This window comes from Coturnix japonica, chromosome 11 (genome assembly GCF_054131305.1).
Source record: "Coturnix japonica strain WE chromosome 11, WE-NBRP24, whole genome shotgun sequence".
Classification (NCBI taxonomy): Eukaryota; Metazoa; Chordata; class Aves; order Galliformes; family Phasianidae; genus Coturnix; species Coturnix japonica.
The window spans coordinates 13,619,840-13,641,254 of record NC_140673.1 but is presented as its reverse complement, the minus strand read 5'-3'; the positions used below and the strand labels follow the sequence as shown (position 1 = coordinate 13,641,254).

General features: G+C 44.5%; 1 protein-coding gene across 1 annotated transcript; it reads right to left on the bottom strand.

Annotated features, from left to right (window-relative positions):
• Positions 1 to 354: 354 nt before the first annotated feature.
• CNN3 (calponin 3) lies at positions 355 to 20,157 on the bottom strand. Its single transcript, XM_015870296.2, has 7 exons — positions 19,999 to 20,157; positions 5,192 to 5,313; positions 4,668 to 4,734; positions 3,374 to 3,511; positions 2,803 to 2,919; positions 1,967 to 2,113; positions 355 to 1,464 (listed from the first exon to the last, which is right to left on the bottom strand). The coding sequence occupies exons 1-7, from the start codon at positions 20,053 to 20,055 to the stop codon at positions 1,117 to 1,119; spliced, it is 996 nt and encodes a 331-aa protein (XP_015725782.2). The 5' UTR covers positions 20,056 to 20,157; the 3' UTR covers positions 355 to 1,116.
• Between the last annotated feature and the right edge of the window lie 1,258 nt (positions 20,158 to 21,415).

Below are 21,415 nucleotides of genomic sequence, written 5' to 3'. Positions count from 1 at the left end.
CAAGGGAGAGGCAGTGTTAAATATCTGTAGTTCCTCATTTGCCTTGAGAAAAGGGCAGGGATTTTGTGAGCTTTGAAGGATCTCTAGTCATAATCTCACAGTCACGTAGAGGGGAAGTGAACTCTGCTATGAAGGAGCTACATTCCTTTCTTGTTAAGTCACTGTCACTCACTCCCAGGAGATTTTTACTAGGCTGTTAGATTAAATCCTGCGGAAAAGAAAGAACTTGGATTGCAACAGACAGCAGTTCTACATTAACCTTAAAGACAGGCAATGATGGTGGTGATTTGGGAGTAATTTCTATGCTGCCTCTTTAACAGTGGTAGCGTAACAAATGAGACAGGGTCTTCTACATACCTTTAAGAAAAAATATTTATTTATAAAAATACACTGGGATCAGTTTGAGAAGTGTGGCAATAAATACAGTTCAAGGAAGAAAAAGCATTTCTACATGGATATATTATGGCACAATAAAAGGTAAATGCACCATCAGACATGGGACCTCCGTTGGCTCAAGACTTTGTACAAGCTCCCTTTTTAGTAAGACAACTATTTCTAAGAGTTTGGTCAGTGTGGATAATGGAATGAATATGAAATCACAAATGCACACATCTAATGCAGGACTTACCATTAGCAAACAATGCCTTAAAAACATAGTAATGAGATTTAAATCACTCATGTGATGTCTTAGACTTAATTGGCAAAGACCACATTTAACTTTGAGCATTAAATTCTTTGATTTCATCTGGAAAACAGAAAAGCTGCAAATATGTAAAATGAAGGCTTAATGTGGTACGTAAAAACCTACTTAAGTAGATTGTAAAAATGCATAGCTCCTTATTAGAAGACCTGGCTGTACAAGAGCACTCCCCCTTTCACAGTATTCCTTTTTACTTCATATGCAGTTATTGGTTATGCTGTAGACTACAACTGTTACAGCACTAAAGGCAACTAGACAGGGAAAGGGCAGAGAAAGAAAAGAGGAATGTATGTAAGGCAGTATTTCTTTAGGTACATTAAGTATAGTCTGTAGGAAAGACAGGTAACAATTCCACAAGGCTAGTTTCGTTCTTACTGAATAAAATAATGGACTAATACTGAACTTCAGATGCAATTCTAGTAATCAATGCCTTGGTCACTGTACTGACCATGGTAATCTCTTTGATAGTCATCTTGGTACTCTCCGTGATAGTCATCTGGGTATTCTGCCTGATAATCACTATCGCTGATTTCTGACCCATTAGTTCCTGTTCCTTGGCTGCCATTATGAATGACGGGTTCTGTTGGTGCAGCACAGTACTTGGGGTCATACACTTGCCGTCCAAGCCCATACACACTCATTCCCTTCTGTGAAGCTACTTTGTTGGTGCCCATTTGTAATGAAATAGTTGAGTTATCCACAGGTTGCAGTATGTGCTTCTGATCATAGATGTCTCTTCTGGTACCTGGTGCCAGCATACCAGCCTGGTAAAACAGGATTGTAGAGGTTCAGTAAGGTCAGGAGCTGTGATTATAAGGTTTATTATTACAAGTTGTAAAACTCACTGGAAGTGCTAGAAACTACAAATCCAAGCACAACTGAACAGCAGCAAGTGTTCGCTAATAAAATGACCCTACAGAAAGGTCAATTTAATTTCCCTCTTTAGAATGAAAATACTTTGAGGTGGTGCCCAAGATGTGATTTCTGTGTTTGGTTAGTACTGGAAACAAAGCTGTGGTTTTCTTCTGACACAACGCAGCCAGATGGAAATTCTAAAAGTACCACGTCATTTTTATGCTTGAAAATTGCCAGCACAGAACATACCAGTTAATTATGAGAAATTTAAGTTCTTCAATGACTGCATAGAAGTACAGCTGAATTGTACTTTCTTGCTGTTGTCAGCAAGACACTGCTGCTGCACTTTCCTCACTTGCCCAGGCTGAGTGCTGAATCTGTTCTGGAAATGTCACGCATAGTCCTCCTTACCTGACTGGCTCCTTTGTTAGTGCCCATCTGTAAGCTGATTGTTGTCTGGTCAAATGGCTTATCAGTTTGCATTTTTGGATCGTAGAGGTGTCTTCTAGTTCCATAAGCAGTCATGCCTGCCTGGCTGGCACACTTATTGGTGCCCATCTTTATTGGGAGAAGGAAAAGGTGGACAGAAAAAGTGATTTATCTGTACAGCAAGACAGTGTAAGGAAACAAGTACAGTTGCTAGTTGGGATGGCTGACAGAAGAAGTAATTGCTGTGTTTTTTCTCATCTAGCTTGATCACTGCTTTTAATAAGTTACCACTTCTTCATAGTGAACGTCAAAAGGAAAAGTAATGGTTATCCCAAGGCATTTCAGTGATTGGCATTTGCCCAACTACTGCATATGCAGTAAGAAATAGAGGTGTGTGTGTGTATAAAAATACAGTCATCAGCTTCTACCTTGGGCAGTACAGATTCAATGTCACGGCCAGAACTTGTCTGCCACAGGAACTGTACAATTTTGTTCAGCCTACTTTTAAAGCCATCATAACAGACCAAGATGATATTGCTAATATTAGCTAATTTTTTCCTCCTTATTGCTCTTACTGCAGGTTTAAAACAAACACAAAAACACAGATAGTCACATGAGCATATAAAGCCAATCAACTACTTACAGGAATTAAAACATCACACCTCCTTCCATGATGAGAATATATTGTAACAGTGCCGTGTTTGGTTGGGTTTTTTTTCGTTGTCTTTTTTTTTTTTTTTTTCCCCATTAAAAATATCCCTGTTAATCAAAACAAAGCTGTTTTCAAATGTAAGTGCAAACAAGAATTTCATACTTACCTGTAGGCCAATTACACTTTGACCAGCTTTTAGTTTTCCTGCATCAAAACTTCGTGCTTGTTTCTCAGCATATTTGACACCAATATCAATTGTAGTATGAAAACCTTTGGTTTTTGCCTATTTAGGGAGAAGGAAAATAGAGTATTCAGTATTAAGCAGTGTGTGACTGGAATACTTCCTTTACAGTCTGTATGGTGACCTAGGCTGTTGGACAGGCTACCTTTGTGCCTATTGCTGGGCTTTCAAGTGATGCCACAAGCAGGATTATCTCATGAGAAACTGTGTCAGGGGTGGGAGGAGAGTACCATTTCTGTCACTATTTGAATGTGCGCTCTGAAGCTACCTAAGTATCTTTGTCAGAGTGAGAAGGATAATCTGCAGGGATTAATGTTCCCTTGTGAGCCTCCCTAGTGCAGGTCAGAAATCCTAACTCTTAACTCCAAGCCTTTACTCAAGGAACGAGGTAGGGCACAGCTACCATCTTAAGAGCAACTTCTGCAGTTTCTCAGACTCACAATACCCCTTCTTGATATGCTGGACTTCTGCCAGTGCCAGAGGTACAAATACTTACCAGACCTGCCAGTGCCACGAGAGTAGTCTGTACTTGAGTCATATTTCCATTTTCAAAAAGATCATTGGCTTCAAAAATATCATGTGGCTTCATGCCATACACTTGGATCGCTTTGATAAAATTCCCAATGTTCTCCAGCTAAACAGAAACAAAAAAGCCAGTTTTCTATTCAGTGTTTCATTTTGAAAACTAAGTAAATAGTTTAAAATGGAGCTTCTTGGTATTGGCTTTGTTTTGCTTTTTTTTTTACACATTATTTGCCTTGCGGGAATGGAACAGCTCAGTTGGCATGGTTAAGAGTAACTACTGAAGAGTCTGAGATTACTTTTGTTAGTTTTAATGTGGACTTCAGAAATCAGACTGAGTTTGTCTATTCAGCATCTCTCCATCAGTATTTATTAGAGGGGTGATCTGATGATAAAACTCAACTGTGTTCATTCCAAGAGAAACCCTAATTCAGAGCTTCACGAATTGATTGTAAGATGATTAAAAACATAGTTTAGTGGGTAGTAAGAGCATTTCCTCTAGTCTGAAGGCACTGTCTTGCTCACCTACTTGGATAAATTCAGGCAAGCTTTTGGGTTTTCCTAGCACTGTATGCTGTAGAAACTGGAAAATAATGGGGAGTGTGCAAGTAAGGATAATCTCACCTTTCTTTCTGGAGTCATGAGAGATATTAAAGTCCTCCACTGTGTTTAGTGTTCAATGACAGTAAAAACAAGAGACTAACACAGTAGCAGTAAGTTAGGCTCAATAACAGCAAAGGCAAAAACCCTTTTGATACATGTTCTAAAGGCACATTGTTTTTAATAGTTATGTGGGGATTTAAAGAAGAAAAAAAAGTGCAAGATAAACTACCCATAACGATCAACTCTGGGTGTACTGAAGTCCAATAGCTGGTGTATTTAATTGTTGTTAGTTAGGTGTTCTTGTTTGGTTGTTTGTTTTGATTTTGTTGTATTTTCTTTAAACTTGAAAAAGACCTTGCTATATGGCTCTATGTTCTTCTTCCACCTGAAACTTCATTTGTTAGCTAAAGCATTACTACTAAACATTTATAGTCAGCTGCCATTTGTGAGCCATCTTAGCTGTTAGAATTGCTTTCTATTAAATGATGTTCACGTACACAGTAACCTCACTTAACTGTAGTGCATTTATCTTGTTACACATATGCAAAACTTGATGCTATCAGGATTTAAAGCATAGATATTCACAGGAAATTTGTTAATGGAAAAGAACTGTTTTGAGGTCGGAGGGGTTAGAGGTATAGTTTTGGGTTGGTTTTTTGTTTTACCTGGTGCCAATTTAGTTTTGATTGATTAATTTTCTTCACTGATCCTGGCTGCAGCTTATTTATAAGCCTAGGGAGGTGAAAAAAAGGGAAATGCTTAAACAATATATCTCATCCTTATACCATCTCTGCAGGCATTATATACTATTTTCAGTTATAGTTTGTTAGTTGCATTAGTTTAATCAGAATGGTTAGGTTTTTTATGTATACAGAGTGCCTGGCCCAGACCTCGGTCCGAGACCTCGAACAGACAAGTCACAAGAATTGTTAGAATTGTTGTGTGCCATTTCATTTTTATAAAAAAGAGCTTCATAGTTACATTCAGAAATATTTAGAAATCTTTGCAGAAATATGAAGGACATTTGAGTTAAATTCTGACTCCTCTCCATGATTTCTGTCTCCCACCCTACCATCAGCTACCTTTGACTCCCATTGTTAATGTGTTTGAAGGGGACTTTTCAGAAAGTCTATCTGCATTCTGCAAATGTAGAAAACTGCTGAAATAAGGTTACTTGATAAATGCTTACTCGCATAAGATGATGCCGTCTTTCAGTCCCAGCTGAAAGTTTGCACCAATGCTCAGGCCTGTAACCTCTTCTATCCAGTTACGCAGGTCTTCTTCTATCTGGGGGTCATACTTCAGGGCAATCTGTAACACAAGCAGTCACAAAGTTACTTCACAAGAAAAAACTGCAACTCCTTCCAAAGTGTTTCAGAGCGTATGTTCTAGTGTCTGTCCAGTACTGTATTTCTGGTATCACAGTACAGGTGCTTTTGTTCCTTTTACTGTAATGTTTATGGCTTTATTAAATGTTTATTTGTAAATACTCCTTTGAAGCACTTGAGCAGCTCTCCCTACTGTAAGATTTGCTACAACTATAGACAGCTGCTGAGGGATAACAACATTTCTGAAGATGCATTTTACACAGAAGCTGCACTGCAGCAGCAAGTAACAACTGAAACAGCAGGTTATGAAAATAAAAACTGCAGATTTCCAAACCATCAGCACTACTGCTCCAATACAGATTTCCAGATGGGAACTTGTACATAATAGATCTGATGTTATTTACAAGAAGATTATAGTGGATTTTCTGCTTTAGCTAGATTATGACTAATGGAGATGGATTGTTAGGTTTTCCCTGTCACCACAACGCCAGCAGTTCTCTTCCTGGGGACTTGGGGGGTTGTGTGTGGCTTTTTTTGTTGGTTTGTTGTTTTTCTTCAATTTAAGAGTCAGGATCCCTAATGTATCTCTTTTGTTTGGGTTTGCTGCAAGACTCAGATGGAACAAGCAGTGATCTCCTGTATTAATTGCAAAGTTGTTGCAAAGCACTGTTATGTTACCGAGAAAACCTGCAACAGTCTTTGGAATTCAAAGCATCAAACAGAGGCCAAGAGTTGTCAGCAAGGTGACTCTTAAAAACTCCCTTTCCAGATGCTCAGACCCTAACACTCAGTGTGTCAGTTGGTGCTGCATGTGCTGCAAGTCAGTGGGAAGCAGCACACACAGCAGGGGCCAAGCCCAGCTCTGCCCTTTGTTCCCTGCCCCACCCAAAGGATGCTGAAAAGCAGCTCAAACTTGCTTTGGTTTAAAGCCATTACTTCTGCGATGCTCCCAACGTGGGCAAGTTAGAAAAAAAGGTTCACATCACTGGAGGCAATCTTAGTCCTACATAACTTGCCCCTTTTTGTGCAAACAGAACAAATTATCCAAGCACATGATTTTATGACACAACTAATCTCCACTGGTGCAGAGGTTGGCAAAGCTTCTCTGTGTGCAATACAGCCTGTCCCACCCTGCACAGCAAGCAAGGCTGGGGATGAGCGAACTGCTCTGCCAAGGCTGAGCAGCACCTGCACTGCTCCTTACTGACAGCCCTGCTGGCCCCCACTTAGTTCCTCCTGGGAAACTTGGCTAAACCCAATCACGCGCAGATCTGAAGTTTCAAGCTTGATGCAGACTGTCTTAGACTTGGGCCCAGAAAAGCCAGGTATCAGCAACCATTTTTTACTGCAGGAGATGTCAGTTCCAACCCACATGGATTAGTTGGATTGAGGCAATTACTACATCTTGGCTAGCATTACTATCCCCAACTCCAAACTGACCACACTAGAAATCACACAGTATGCCATTCTCTGCTTTCTTGTAAGGGAATGGAAAATTCCTGCACCTCTGGCTTTACATCAGAAATTGATGTGAGAAATAATTCATTTATTTTCCTTGAACTGTTTGCCGCTGTGGTGCAGTGGTGCCTAAGTTACAGGTCAGGATAATTCCCTTATTGATCACTGCATAGAACTGTGCCGCATTCTGTAATAGCTCTGAGTAGCTCGGTGCTTAGGCCAGTGGTGGTCTGACATCCTCCGGCTCTCCCTTTTCTCACATAGAAGAAGAAAACTCGAGTAATAAATACTGCCTAGTGTAAGGAAAGTGATGTTTTTTCTTTTTTGTTTTTTCTTTTTTAAAAAATCTTTCTGAAATTAAAAGGCGAGAAATGCACTAGAAAAGTTAACTGTTAAGTTCACAGCTCCACAGGGAAATCCACCATATCTGTGTCCACTTTTGTTTTTAGAAGAAGACAGTCCTCTTGCCCTTCAGTTTAGTGCCAGAAGCAGCACTACTGTGTTTTTAGTGACCGTAATAACAGTATGGAATGGGCAGCTCCTTTTGCAAGGGGCCCCAGTCAGAAAGATTCATTCCCTTGAAAATGGCCATGAGGAAGCTGGTTATTGTCCTTCTCCTTCCTAACCTGGCAGTCAGCTCACAAACTATTTTCATGGTTATTTTTGTTTCCTATGGAAGCACAACGTGTGTGATCGCACCCTGAATCTTGAATCTGTCTTCCCAGTAACATCTGAACAAGTTACTCGAGTTCTGCCAAACTCACACAAGAGCTGCAGTCCTGAGCCTAACCGAGGGTTTTGTTTCTTTTTTGAAGTATTTTGGGCAAAGGAAAAAGGTCCTCAAAGTCTAAAACATAGTATCATATTGTTATTCCACACTGAAGAAGAATCTACAGAGGCCTTATTAAAGGGTGCAGATAAAATCTGAAGTTACAGGCACAAATGCAGGCAAGTTGAGGAAAAAAAAGAACCTGTGTGAAGGTCAGAGTGTGGTACGTTCTGATATTCCAGTTGGCAGAGAGCAGGCGGTTGGGGCTGGCTGTGTGGATGGAGACAGTTTGTGCCACGTTAAGATCGCAGTTCTAACATGCACACAGTTCAGAGAGGGGCCGGAGCAAGTCTCTTCCTCTGTTCTTTAGTTACAGTTAGAAATGTTATGAACGTTAGCTGAACATGTTATGAAACACTAGCTGAACATTCAGGCGATTTGTTTCGCTTTAGCTTAAAGACAATGCTAAGTGATAGTTTAGCCATCCTGCAACTGAACTTGCCTTCTTTTCCTCTTTATAAGTAAGGAAATAACCAGTGCATAAAACTGATGTTGCAGAAAAGTAAATCGGTGGTGATGCCAAGGGACACACTTTAAAGATCACTCATCTCCTCCTGCCCTCAGTTCACAATAAATGAACATGGCAGTCAACCAGTGCGTCCCACCAGCACTTATGCATTTGTGGTTGTCTTTGCAAGTATATGAAGGCAAAAAATGGCAAAAATTTTCCTCATTTAATATCAAGTGCATTCCATATTTGAGATTACAAATGAGATGAATACTAAATAACTACCCCCACTGCTTAAGCTACTTGGAAAGGATTTGATGGAATTTCATCCTGTCTCTTGGAATATATTTGCTTTGTTGGAATACTTTACACTCATTTAAGTCCTCAGGTTTTCAAGAGGTTTTAAAGTATCCTGGGGGTATCACTACTGCGCTTATCTACAGATAGGGGGAAAAACCACATGAGGAAACTTGCATTTTTGGCACCCAAAGTATTACAATTAAGTCTGCGTGTTTTCTGCATTGTCTTCAGTATGGTGCAGTTTGACTTTAACATGGCAAAGGCTTTGGTGTCTTTAACAGGCAGGCAATGATGTCATGGCAGGTTTTGTGCATTATACTTAATGTATCTGAAAAGATAAAAGACGTGGAAATTTAGAGTTCAGGCTAAGCATGAAGAAGGGATAAGTTAAGCTGGGCAGGCGCTGGGTCAGTGCTACCAGAGGGGAGGAGTTCTGCTTGCTTTGGGTTTTTAGCTCTGTTTTACTCCCAGTGACACAGTTAGAAGTTATGTAACATTAAACTAGGGAATGCTTCATATTTTCCATGTATCTATCAGTTATTCCAGCATTTCTTTGATTGCTATCTGTGAGGGGAAAGTTGGAAGCTTTGTTATAAATGAAATATTGTGGCTTTTTCCATTACTGCTATTCAACATGCCATCATTTGATCTTTTCCAATGCTGAACTTTCATGGCAGATACTTAAATCTTGTATGTCCACAAAAGAAAACACTTTTAGTGAAATGAAAGTGGAAGCTGAGCAGCTCATTTCAAAGAATTCATCAGTGCCATTGGAAAAAGCTGCTGTATCAGAACCCCGTAGAAAAGACCAAATTGTTGCAGTGGACATAAACATTTTAAATGTGGTTTAAGACCAGATAGCAGGATGCCAACTGTAAATTTCCTTATTTGGTTCTGAGAAATCTTGAAGGATGCATAAGGCTATAAATGCTGTTGCTCTTGTAGATGTTTCTGAGGTACAGATGTAGTTGACAGAAATCTCTCTGAGACTAAAGTCTATACAAGTGGTCAAAGCCAGAAGTGCTCCATGGTTGTGGGAAGAAGTGGTGTCACTTGCCAGCTAACAAGCCCCTGACTGCTAGGCCAGTCTGTAGTGTGAAGAGTTGGCTTCTGTTTCAGTACAGAAAAAGCTATGTAAAATTGGGCAATTAACAGAAAGACAAGGATTCTGCATTAATTTTAAGTGGAAATGTCATAGTTTCAGAACAGGTAGCCTTTGGAAGACTAACATATGTTACCTTGCTACTGTAAGTCACAAGAAGAGGCTGCAGAAAAATGGCTCAATGCTTTTTGGACTGTCTTCACTTAATGTGCAAAATGAATTAAAAATTACCCACTTGTTTTCAACTCAAGCTGTACAAAATGCTTCAGTTACATCTCTACAAAACACTCCCACTGTGTCTGAATTGTTGGGATGGGAGGTTGAAATTTGGACAATTTCTGCATGCTTTATGAGAACATTCCGAGCTTGACTCTTTTGCACCAGATGAGATCACAGACACTACCTTTGACTTTTTCCTGAGCTTCACATACATTCAATAATACATTAAAGTTGTATTAAGAATATAAATTGTAATTTACCAAAGCTGTTGCAGATGCTTATGTGCTTCTGCTGCTATAGTGTCTGCCCTGTAGAGCCAGGACAGAAGACTGCCTCATCAGTGATGCAGAGGAACAAGCAAAACCCAGATTTACTAGTGCAGTATGGAATTAAACTAAAATCTCTTCTCCTGCCACCTTTTATTACAGATAGATTAAAGTAAGCACTTTACTACCTAAAACTCATGCGCTTCAGTCTTACAGGTGGAAGTCTTTTGGCTTTTGTTGCCTAGATTTGTTTTTTCCTTTGTGGAGTGGAAGGAGGGGAGGAGCAGGACTGGCTTTAGAACTTAGGGCACCACTAAGTCGGTCCTTCCTGCCTTTTACTAGGCAATTCCTGTTTCCAATGCCAAGTTTCATCTCTGAATGTCACACACAGACAATGCTAAGCAATCTGATACGTGTATATTTATGCCAATATCCACATTAGGCCTGAGTCCTTGAGTAAAACCTGATTCCTCCACAGACTTCACAATTCCTTAGATGTGGGATGAAATATTCCTTGGTGATATCTTACACTGACGCTTCTTGCAGCACTTGATACTACCCCTGCCTTCTCGTAATGTTTATTTTGGCAAACAGAGAATTCAGGATTCTTGGAACTCTGATCTTCCCATCTTGTGTTGTGCAGGTAGGACTCCTCTTAAAGCACACAGACCCTTCCCCAAACTTAATACAAGACTTATTTGTCAAGTGTATGGATTCCTTGCGAAGGTAACTTTGCCTTTGTTTCAAAGTTCAAGGGCCACAGGCAGATCATTAGAGTTGCTCAGTGTGCCGTAGCGTGCTGAGTTGGAGAGATGTTAGCCAGTATTTCACACCATAAATGATCTCATATGGACTTTCAGTTGTCCTTTCATACTAATCTTTTCCAAATTACACAGTACACACTGTACATTAAAAGCGACACCTGTGCCAAATCTCCAGTTGAAGAGTTCAGCTATCTTGCTGCTACTCTGGAAAAATACTGTAACACTTTTTCAAGATGAAGTTTAAACACACTGTGTAGGTTTTACAAGTCACTGAGGCTAACAAACACACAACTCAGTAATTAGAAAGCAGTTATAAAGGATAAAGCTTTTAAAGTCACCTATCACCTTACAACAGCTGGTAGTGCTTCTGAAGCTCTCCCTTATGCCGCAGGCTGCATGCCCGCACTGCAGGGGTTACACGGCCAGCATGTGGCACATGTGGCACACTGTGCTCCAGGGACCAGGAAGCACCTGAAGAAAAGGATTTTTTTTACAGCTGTATCCATTTTGCTTAATATTAAACGGTCATTTTTTGTTGTTTGTAGCATAGTTGATAACTCAGCAACATTTCACCGTTTTCTCTGTAGATCAGAACAATCTTTAAAAGAGAGATGGGTGAGAATTAATCCAAATTCCCTGGCATTACTTACACGTGCAGCAGCTTAAGCTCTGAGAATTAAAAGCAAGCCATGCCACGCAGTTTCCATTCCTCTCCTGCCCAAGGCACCTGTGGGCACGCAGGGCTTGTTTGTTGCCAGAGCAGCAGATGGTTCTGCTCCACAGCTGTGCAGTAGGACTTTGTGCCTGCTCACAGACCAGTCAGGATGTTCCCACATCTTCCCTCCAACTGCTCTAACAACTTAGATTTGTGCCTGCCCTCAGACTGAACTGGTTCCCAGTTGTTCTGTGTTGTTGGGACTTCTGCAGCTCTCCCAGTCTCATTTGTTTTCACAGTTTTTCCTCACATTCATGTTATCTTTTCTTGTCACAGTCACAGGTCTCCGTGGCTCCTTAGCAGTCAGCTCCGCTTCCAACTGCAGCAACATCTGCTCCTGTCAGCACGCATTCTTCTTGATACGGAGTCCCTTTGCGTTGCGTTATTTATATAGTGCTGAATACTTAAATCGTGTCCTGCAAAGAAACTCTGAGTAATAATCACTGCCCATTATCTGAGATAATTTGAAATAATGGGTAGGTGCAGGATGGATATTAGGAAAAATTTCCAGTGTTGAAGAAACATTCAGATGTTGTACTAAGAGACGTGGTGTAGCGGGGAAATGGTGGTGGGAGGTGGATAGTTGGACTGGATGGTTTTGGAGGTCTATCCACCCTTGGTGACCCTATGATTTTATGAAATCACTGCACAGTCATTACACAAAAAGCCTAAGAATATAAAGTTTCCTCTCAGCTAGAGCAGCACTGATCCCGCACAATGTATAAAGCCTGTAACTTCTTGAGAGCAGATCCTCCTTGCTTTTGAGAGTCCTGCCCAATATTACTGACCTGTGATACAACATAAATCAGAGCACAGCACACTATCAGTAACAGCAACAACAACTGTGTGGGTGCTGTCAGGCTGCTGAAGTTTAGGTCCAGGCAGCCTCAGGGTGCTTCTGAGTGGGCTCACTGAGGCACCCACAACAAATATTCATCAGGAAAATATGTGTTTCTCTACTGTCTGTGCTGGGACAAAGATCCCAGCAGGTGACAGCCTGGAAACGCTGCCCTGAAATGGCTCATTTACTTCTCTAGAGACAGAAATAATCTTAAATGGAAATTCTTTATTTTGTAAAGAAAACTACCCCAAGTACACTTATTTTAATTCCTTTGCTTTACTTACTCTTCTGGCATCTAACCAAATTTGCATCTCTATCCAAATCCATCTCTTCTCACATCATACATACAGAACACGGCATAAAAAGGTTGGAATCAGCTAAGAATACAAATGAAGATTAGTCTAGATACATACGTAATTAATCACGCAAAATGCATGACTACTATACGAAGAAGCTTTAAAAAGTTAAAGACTACGGTTTTACAGAAGCTGAAGCCTTATGAAAATACCTACAGACTTATCTGCACAAGCAAAACACATCCCTTGACTTATTTCTGCAGTTTCCTTCTGGCCAACTGATGTAAACCTACCACGAGCAGAGAGATTTTGCACCAAAACCAGGCAGTTACTGATCCTCACTGACCATGTAACAGATTGTATTTAACTGTCACTGTCACTGGGAGCTTCCTGCTAACTCCTCTTGCCCAAAGTGACTGGCACAGGTCATACAACCTCTTCACTGCCACAGGATATCAGTAGTTAGTGCTGCTGGGGGTGGGAAGGATGCACATATACACAGCATCCAGAACTCTGGGTTATGACAACATAAGCTGCAGTTTAACTGCAGTTAATTCAGGAGCACAGTGCAGGGCAATGCTGCCCTGTGCTGCTGCAGGGAGGGCTCTGCAGGGCTTCTCACTCACCATTAGGGCAGAGCTGCCTCTGGTCAAGCAGCTGGGAGCAAGCAAATGCTGCCTGCATCCATTTGTCTTCTGCACCTCGGCTCTTGCTTGCAAGACTTCTAGTGTTCAGTCAACTGATCAGAGACAACAGGAAAGTACTTTTCAAGGAAGTTAGTCTCATTCAGGCATAACCAAGAATAAATTCAAACTGTCTGTCTGTAAATAGGAGGCTGTAGCAGTGGAAATATTGACAGGAAAACAATGTAGCAAGAGAGATCTTTGTTAGCAGGGAAGCCATGCGAAGCTTTCATAGGAGCCCTATCCAAGCTGGGTGAGCTGAGGAGGTAAGTCTGGAATCACACTGTGCTCCTGCAGCCCTCAGCACAGCAGCTCAGATCCCACCCTCATGAAATCCTTTCAGAACAGCAAGAAAACAGGCAAGGAGATGCCAGAACAGTGTCTGCCTCAGGGGAGAGAAGGCTTTATAAAGGCAGCAGGGAGCTGTCGTTAGGTCTGCCCATAGCTACTCAACTCAGCACTGCTCCAAGAACTAACAAGAGGTTGGCAGAGTTTGGTGTTTACCTGTTTGTTCATTTTAAGAAAATAAGAGCCCAGAACTGCCTACCTGAAGGAAGTCACAACTGCTGAGGAAGAACATTGAGTAATTCAATCCAGCTAAATGGAGACAACATACATTGCTGAGGCAATGCTGCAAAACCAGAAGTATTTACCAGAAGAGAACGCTGCTGCTGGATAGAGCCATACAGTTAACAGTTGTTTAGAATCAAAGAGTTACGAAAAGCATTTTTAAGCGAAAGAGTCCCTCTTACAGAGGAAAGAAGGATTTTCACATGATCTCACTTAGAAAAAATCTGTTTCAAATTGCCCTACGTGTCCTGGCCTTGGGCCCATTTTTACTGAAGGCCTTTCCTGTACCATTCCGTAGGGGATGGGAATCTCTAAAAAGTTTTCCTTAAAAGGATGTGTCAGATGCACAGTGTATATGGTGTTACACAGCTACAGAAGCCAGCAGCTCTGAACACAGAGAAGTTTCTATCCTTTACTCTCCAAGGCAAATCATATCTCAAGAAAAAGCCTCTGAATTAATATTCTTAGAGAGGGAGGCTAGGTGAAAAAACTCACTGATGTGCCATTGTCCTGAAACAACGCATGCACGCGTCCATCTGCCTCCATGCGGTACTGACTGAGCACGGGGAATATAACAGGGTCCCTCTCTCCAAATTTCAAACTAACTCTGAAACCACACAAAAAGAAACCAAAATCATTTGTACGTATTAAACGAGCACATGTTGCTCAAATGCAACTTAAAGTTTTCCATTTTCTGAGACTGCTAATCCCATTTAATCACCATGACTCCATGCAGATTTGATTTGCTGTCCTCAGGGCTGTTCTGGCTGTAGAAGGATGCAGAATTTAAACATTAACCACAGCAAGCGTTGTATTTTTCTACTGCTAATAGATGCTGTACTAAGAAGTTGATGGATCCAGCAGAAATAAGGTTGCTGTAATTCATTCTATAAATGAACAGAGCTGTGACACTGAAGGCACAGCCAAAGCACTGACTGAGCTTCAGCAGGACACGATCTCCCAGTGAGAATCCCCACCGATGTTTCCTGCAGCCTGCCTGGTTCCACCTCAGCCCCGCTGCTCAGGAGCTGGACCCTGGCTGTGTGCTGCCAGTCATCGCCTTCCTCCCTGCAATGATGTGGTAGGCCAAGACGTGCTTGTGAAATCACAGCCGTGGCGTGGGGCTTTACTTGCGAAATCACAGCCATGGCGTGGGGCTTTACACTCAACAGCGATACCAGGCTTATGGCTCAAGAGCTCCTGCTTGAGACTGTTCCAGGCAAGCTGTAAAACATCTCAGGGCTTCAAGAGACAACTGTCAACATGATGATGACATGCCAAGGATCACTGGGGACTTACACCACTGAGAAGAAGAAAATGACCCTTATGTCATCATTTACAGCAATCACTGCTGGCTGTCATGAGGCTGGCCTGTTTGCAGAGCCAGCAGCAATACCACATGCAGGGCAGCTTGGGGGGCAGAGACCAGATGCTGGGTGGCAGGTGCCCACATCCCTGTCAGCTGGCAAGGGAAATGCTTCCATGGCAAGACATGTCTTCTGCTATCAAAGAGACTAAGTACAGACTGACCATCAGCTACACAGGTGTCACCGCTGTTGGTTTGTGCCTGTTAGCAGGCCTGCTTACTGCTGTGTCAGTGTTAATACTGCTGTGAGAAACCTTCACTTGACATGTGCTCAGGAGAGCAGCCCTGTCTGAGCCAGTGAGTAGGGGAACAGCCAGTGGGTCAGACATGAGGAGACAGAGCCACAGACAGACAGCAAAGGGTGCAAATGAATAGTGTGAGCACAGTGAAGACTCCCAACTGCCAGAAGACCTTCATTCTTTAAAACCGTGATTGGTGTGAGAACTCTGCACTCCCAGGATGCTCAGATACATGAGGGTTTCTGTCCAGAAAGGGGCAAACATGTGACTTGGAAGTGAAAGAAGAATACTGTCATGTATTTTAAGTGGTACCTAACAGCCATGGAACAGCTATGGATGGTAAACACTTTCGTGTTGACTTTGTTATCAAAACCATGCCATTAAGTGCCGTTCTCTTCTTACTTCAAGTGCTTTCGATGTCTCTGGTTTACAGATTTCTTCTCTAAAGCTATCATGGAAACGTTCAGTGTTCCTTTTATCTTTGTACATCATAATTATGAAGGAGGTTTGTGAACAGATATTAAAAAAAAACCAACAAAACCAGAGATGCTTAAGATTAGCACTCTAAGATTTCTGGAAGAAAACCAATAGAAAAAGAAAGTTCTGAGTAGTGAATTTGAAGGGCAGAGCTGTTACTAAAGCCTGAAGGCAGCTGGAAAATTTTCACAGTTCTTTGGAAAAACATGCAGAGACTGGGCACAAAGAGAAACACTGCAGTCCTACACATGGGGAGACCAATAGCTAACTAGTAAATAGTCACTTCAAGACCTAGAAGCAACTATCAGAATCCATGAATTAACTGGAACAAAATGGAGTTTGGTGTCTGATCCCTTAAAGCCCTTTTGCTGCTTCCTCATTCTCAGCATATTTATTTCTATTGAAGTATTTCAGAGAGTTTGCATCAAAAAACTGGATTTTTCATTTACTCTCCAGGTGACAAACTGTGAAAACATATATAATATATAAAGGTCATAGAGTCTGATTTTATTTTAAACTAAACACCTGCATTTAATTCAGAACTTGTACATTAAAGCTATTATTTAAAATAAAAGTCAGACTGTTCCATACGAGAATGGCAATGCAGAAACCCTATGGTCTGTTATCACCACCTGTGCTCTGACAGCTAAGTGCTCATCGCCCTGATCCTCATTATTGCCTTATCCTTCACTTTTATTATGTCATTCTAGATAATGTGAGTAGAAAATCACTTCAGCAGCAGCAAATACGCTTATAGAAGGTTTCTAAAAGAAACTCTGTGAGCAAACCTGGAGGTTTCCTAAAGGAAAACAGCAAATACAAAGCATGGAAGGGGAAAAATAAGTGTGCAGTTGAAACAGTTTGTTTTAAAGGCTACTTTTAAGAAGGAAAATGGTATTATTTCTATGTTGAAAGGAAGGCTATGAAGAGGAAGGAGAGGACCTTGCAGGCCAACAACACTCAGCATGTCACCTAGCTGCCACTGAATCCCAAGGAGGCTGTGGATGCCCCACCCCTGCAGGCATTCAAAACCAGGCTGAATGTGGCTCTGGGCAGCATGGACTAGTGCTTGGCGACCCTGCACATGGCAAGGAGGTTGAAACTAAATGATCTTTGAGGTCCTTCTCAACCCAGGCTATTCTATGACTCCATGATTCTATGAATCACTGACGTAAAGAACCTGAAAGGTATAACCATCTGAACTTGGTTCCCGGTTAAATATCTGTAAAAATGTGAACTCCTGGACAAAGAAAAAAAATGTGGTTTTATTTGTCCTAGAGCAAATAAAACACCATAATAATTTTCTCCTCAGCAGTTTCAGAAAGAACACAGTCCTGCACCTAGGCCTGGCTGGTCTCACGGAGCACAGACATTGCTCTATACCAGACAGCTTCTGTTTGCCGTGAGAAGGGGAGCAGGATGGCATTTTGTTCCCAGCGTTCCCCTGCCTGCTGGCCTCCAGTTACCAGGCTGTCCCTTTCTCCTCCAGCACTGCTGCAATGACTCCTTCCAGCTACTCTGGTCATCAAACATGCTGGAAGCAGTCCTGACCTGGGCTGGTTTCCTGAAGGTGACAGTGCAGAAGGACTGATGGAGACCAGAGTCAGAGACAGCCAATTGCCAGGCAAAGGTTTAACTCCACACACACCTTACTCTGCCCATCTTCCCTCACACACAAGCAGTGATGGAGCAGGCAGTACCAGGAGGTGAGAGGAGGGCACAGATGGGCAGTGCCCTGCTGTGTGCTGACAGGAAGGGCAGAGTGGGAGGAAGCAGCTGAGCAACTCCACTCCAGCCCATTGCTGTTTGCTCCCAGCCCTACCCAGCAGGACAATGCCACTGAACCTTCTGCCACCTCCCTCCCCATTGCCACTGGAAGTGAGTCCAGACCTTCTGCCAACCCCCTCACCTCCACTGTACGTTAGCTGTAAGCAGCTACTGCAACAGCAGCCTGCAGCTCTACTTATACTGCTATCATCTCAAGCTACGCTGACCATGGGGTGCTGCAGACACTGCCTCGTTTCTTAGGAAAAAAAAAAACTATTTATTGCTACTACTATCAATTTAAATCAGCTTAAAAGGCTCCTTGCTGATATTTGTTTGGGATCAAGTCTCCTCTGTGATCTCAGGTAAACAAGGAATCAACTTCAAAGGGTTCGCCCTGCTCTGCCCACTCCTGCAGACAGCTTCCTCCTGGCGGGCACCCAGCACAGATCCCATGGATGGGTGGAGGGGAAGGAAGGAGGAGCAGGCACCTGGAGTCAGCCCAGGTAAAGAGAAAAACAACAGAGGGGTGGAGCATCAAGAGGGAAAAAAAGAGTATGTAAAAAAGCTCAACACCAAACTGAGCAAGGGCTTGAAGATGGAATCTGGGGTGTAAACTAAAACCAAGTCAGCTTTCTGCTCAGCCCAGCTATCAGAACATCTGCCTTCTGCAGGGGAAACTGCTGGGGCTGGCACCAAACGCTTCTGACATGGGCATCTGACATGGGCAGTGTCCACTGTGCTCCTGGGTCCACCAGGAGCTGGAAAATGGATGTCCTTCCTCCAGTGTTTGATTTATGGCACTACAGGAGCTGAAAAAAGGAACTTCTGGTCTTTAAAGAGCTGTTCATGTCTAGTGCTCTGGACTGAGAGAAACAACACAGCCAGGCACAGAGCTATGCAATTCCAGCAAGGAGGGATGCGGTGGATCTGTTTGTATTGTAATGTTTTGAAATGTGATTTGTTATGGTAAAAACAACATTCTCAAAGTTCAAAGCTATTTTCTTCCGGATTGTTTTTTAAGAGATGAATTCATGTGCGTGAACAACTTGTTGTGGCTGTTCTGCACTGATGTTTCCAGCATTGAAGAAGCCTGCACACCAGCAGCTCTGCCCACAGAGCCTCCCTCCCTCCACCTACACTGAGGGGAGCAGTGAAAGCCTGCAGCTGACACCCACAGCAGACACCCCACAGGGTGAAGCACGAGGCCCTTCTATTGGTGTGGTGGCTTTGAGTCTTCCATCAGCATCACGCTCCAGGAACCCTTCTTAGGAGGCCCTACGGGAGCTGCTGGCAATAAGAAACTGCAAGGAAGGACAAAGAACTTCTCACCCTGTCTTCCTACAGGCACTGCTGTTAGGCCTACGTGATTCTGTCAATTTGTTTTCAAAGCAGAACAGCATTTCCATCCTTCCCAAGTCAGGGGCAGAATTGCACACCTCGCTGTCTCTCTGCGCTGTCCACCCTGCTGTGTGGGCACAGCCCAGTGTTGCACTGGGAACGGCCTCAGCACGGCCAGCTGGGCACTCCGCACATTGATTCTGATACCGCAGGTGGTACTTTCTGCTCTCCTCCCCCTTTGACTCAGCCACGAGCAGAGCGAGGTCAGGGAGCCGCCGAGGCCTGACGCCATGTGGGAGATGCACAGTTAGAGCATCACGCTGAGGGCTCCTGCCTGGAGCAGACACACAGCACAGCACAGCACGGCACAGCACGGCACAGCTCAGCACAGCACAGCTCAGCTCATCCCGGGCTGCCCACGGGCGCTTCTGCTTTTTAAACGGCGGCGCTGCCCGGGACGCGCGTTCGGACCGTCCGACGTTCCGGACCCATCGCGGACAAACCGCGGCCGCCCCCCCCGCGCCTTTGTGCCCCGCGGTCGGGGCGTGGCGGCGGGCAGACAATGCGCGCAGTGTGCGCCGTGCCGCCGATTGGCCGCACCGCCCGTGCCCATGATGTCATGCGGATGGAATGCGCGGCGCGGGGGGCGGCCCGGCCCTGCGGCTCGGCACGGCTCGGCGGCGCCCACCGCCCGCTGCCCCCGGCCCGGCTTGGGTTCGTTCCTCGGGCCGGGACGCGGGGCTCCGCCTCAGTGCCCGGGGATCCGATGCGGCCGTTCCGTTCGCGTCGCGGCTCGGCCCCGCCGACGTTCCGCCGCGCTCCGAGCGACGCCCCGAGAGCGGCGCCGTCCCGGTGGCGGCGGTGAGCGGCCCCCCCGGCCGTACCGCGGGTTGTCGGGCCCCGCCCGCTGCAGCCGAGCTCCCCGCGCGGTCGCGCATCGTCCCGGACAAAGTCCCGGACAAAGGCGGGCTCGCCTTGTACCGGCCGTACCTTGTTCTTGACCTCGGCGGACAGCCCGTAAGAGGGCCCCTTGTTGAAGTGGGTCATGTTCCGCGGTCTCCCCGCTGCCTCGGGGCGCTGGCGGCGGGCGCTCGCTGCGGCGGGTTGAGGCGAGAGTCCGCCCGCGGCCGCGGAAAGTTCTAGTCCCTCCCTCGCGGCCCGGCCCCGCGGCCGTTGGAGCCGCCCGAGCGCCAATCGCGGAGCGAGGTGACGGAGCCCCTCCCGGGACGGACGGGGAGGGGGCGCCGGGACCGCCCCGACAACGACGCGCCGCGGGCGGGCGCCGCTCGGGGGGGAGCGGGATGAGAGCGGAGGGGTCGGGAGACGTCAACGGGAAGGAATCCGCCGCCACCGAGAGCCGCGGCGTGGCCGGTAATGCCTACCACGTGTGGGCCGGGGGCTGCCGAAGCGGGGCCGCTCCGCGTTAGAGAAAGCGGAGCTCCCCGTGGGGAAAGGAAAAGGACGGGCCGAGGAAAACGGGGGCTCCGCGGCGCCCTGGGCTGCGGCTCGGGAGCTGCCGGGCACGTACCGACGGCGAGATGAGCCCAGAAATTACACGTTACATCCATTCCGAAATAAAACGTTCCTGATGAGCAGCACACAGAAGCACGGGGCGGTATTTTCTCGTTGGTCGACCAGGTTTAAATTACGCTTAAATCACTCGCAGTTTTTACTTTTGCCTCATCTGATGGGGCACAGCTGCCGTCCTGTGCGGTTCTTCTGGCACCCACGGGCCGCCAGGACAGCTCACAGCCTTTGGGTGAGCGCTGCAGTGCCCGCAGTGAGGAACAAAAAGGGAACCAGCCCTTTGAGCGCGGTTAGAAGCGCATTTTGCACGGCATCCCTCCGACAACACAAAGCCGACGTACAGCTCGGTACAAAGCAGCTGCGGCGTGCGGGGCAATCTGGCTCATTATGTTTAAATCTCTTATCTTTGCCCTATTTTTCCACATTCTTTATTACCAGGGCTGTTTGTATGGAAAGAGGATTTGTACAAGAATTATTCCCCACCTGAAATCATAATCCTCTTTGTGACATTGTAATAACTTCTTCAGCAACCACATGTAATATCATAAACGTGTGCCGATGACTTCAGCTGGAAACCGGCAAGAACGAGCCACAAGGAGACACAATCTGTTTTCTTGGAAACATGGACTATAATCTCACAAACATTCTTGCACATGAATTATTGTAAGCATATGTGTAGTCCTATTAAACTTCCCAAGCCTAAATTATCCCTTGTGTAATTCCACCATAATCTATAGAATTAATGTGGCTCAATGGAAAACTATCAAATACTCATTTCTATTTGCACTCGGCTCAGTGGCAGAGGCCGTGTAATGGGGCAACTGCAGCCGGGCCTAGCCTGGGAAGGATCTTCTCTTTCCTACCCATCTGATCCTGATGA

What these genes read in the sequence shown, in the direction of transcription:
- CNN3 (XM_015870296.2), bottom strand. Translation starts at nt 20,055, where the DNA reads ATGACCCACTTCAACAAGGGGCCCTCTTACGGGCTGTCCGCCGAGGTC. An exon ending in CAAAACTAAATTGGCACCAG is followed by an intron (nt 3,512 to 4,667) that starts GTAAAACAAAAA and finishes GTTTCTGTTTAG; the next exon opens with CTGGAGAACATTGGGAATTT. An exon ending in TCGTGGCACTGGCAGGTCTG is followed by an intron (nt 2,920 to 3,373) that starts GTAAGTATTTGT and finishes CTCCCTAAATAG; the next exon opens with GCAAAAACCAAAGGTTTTCA.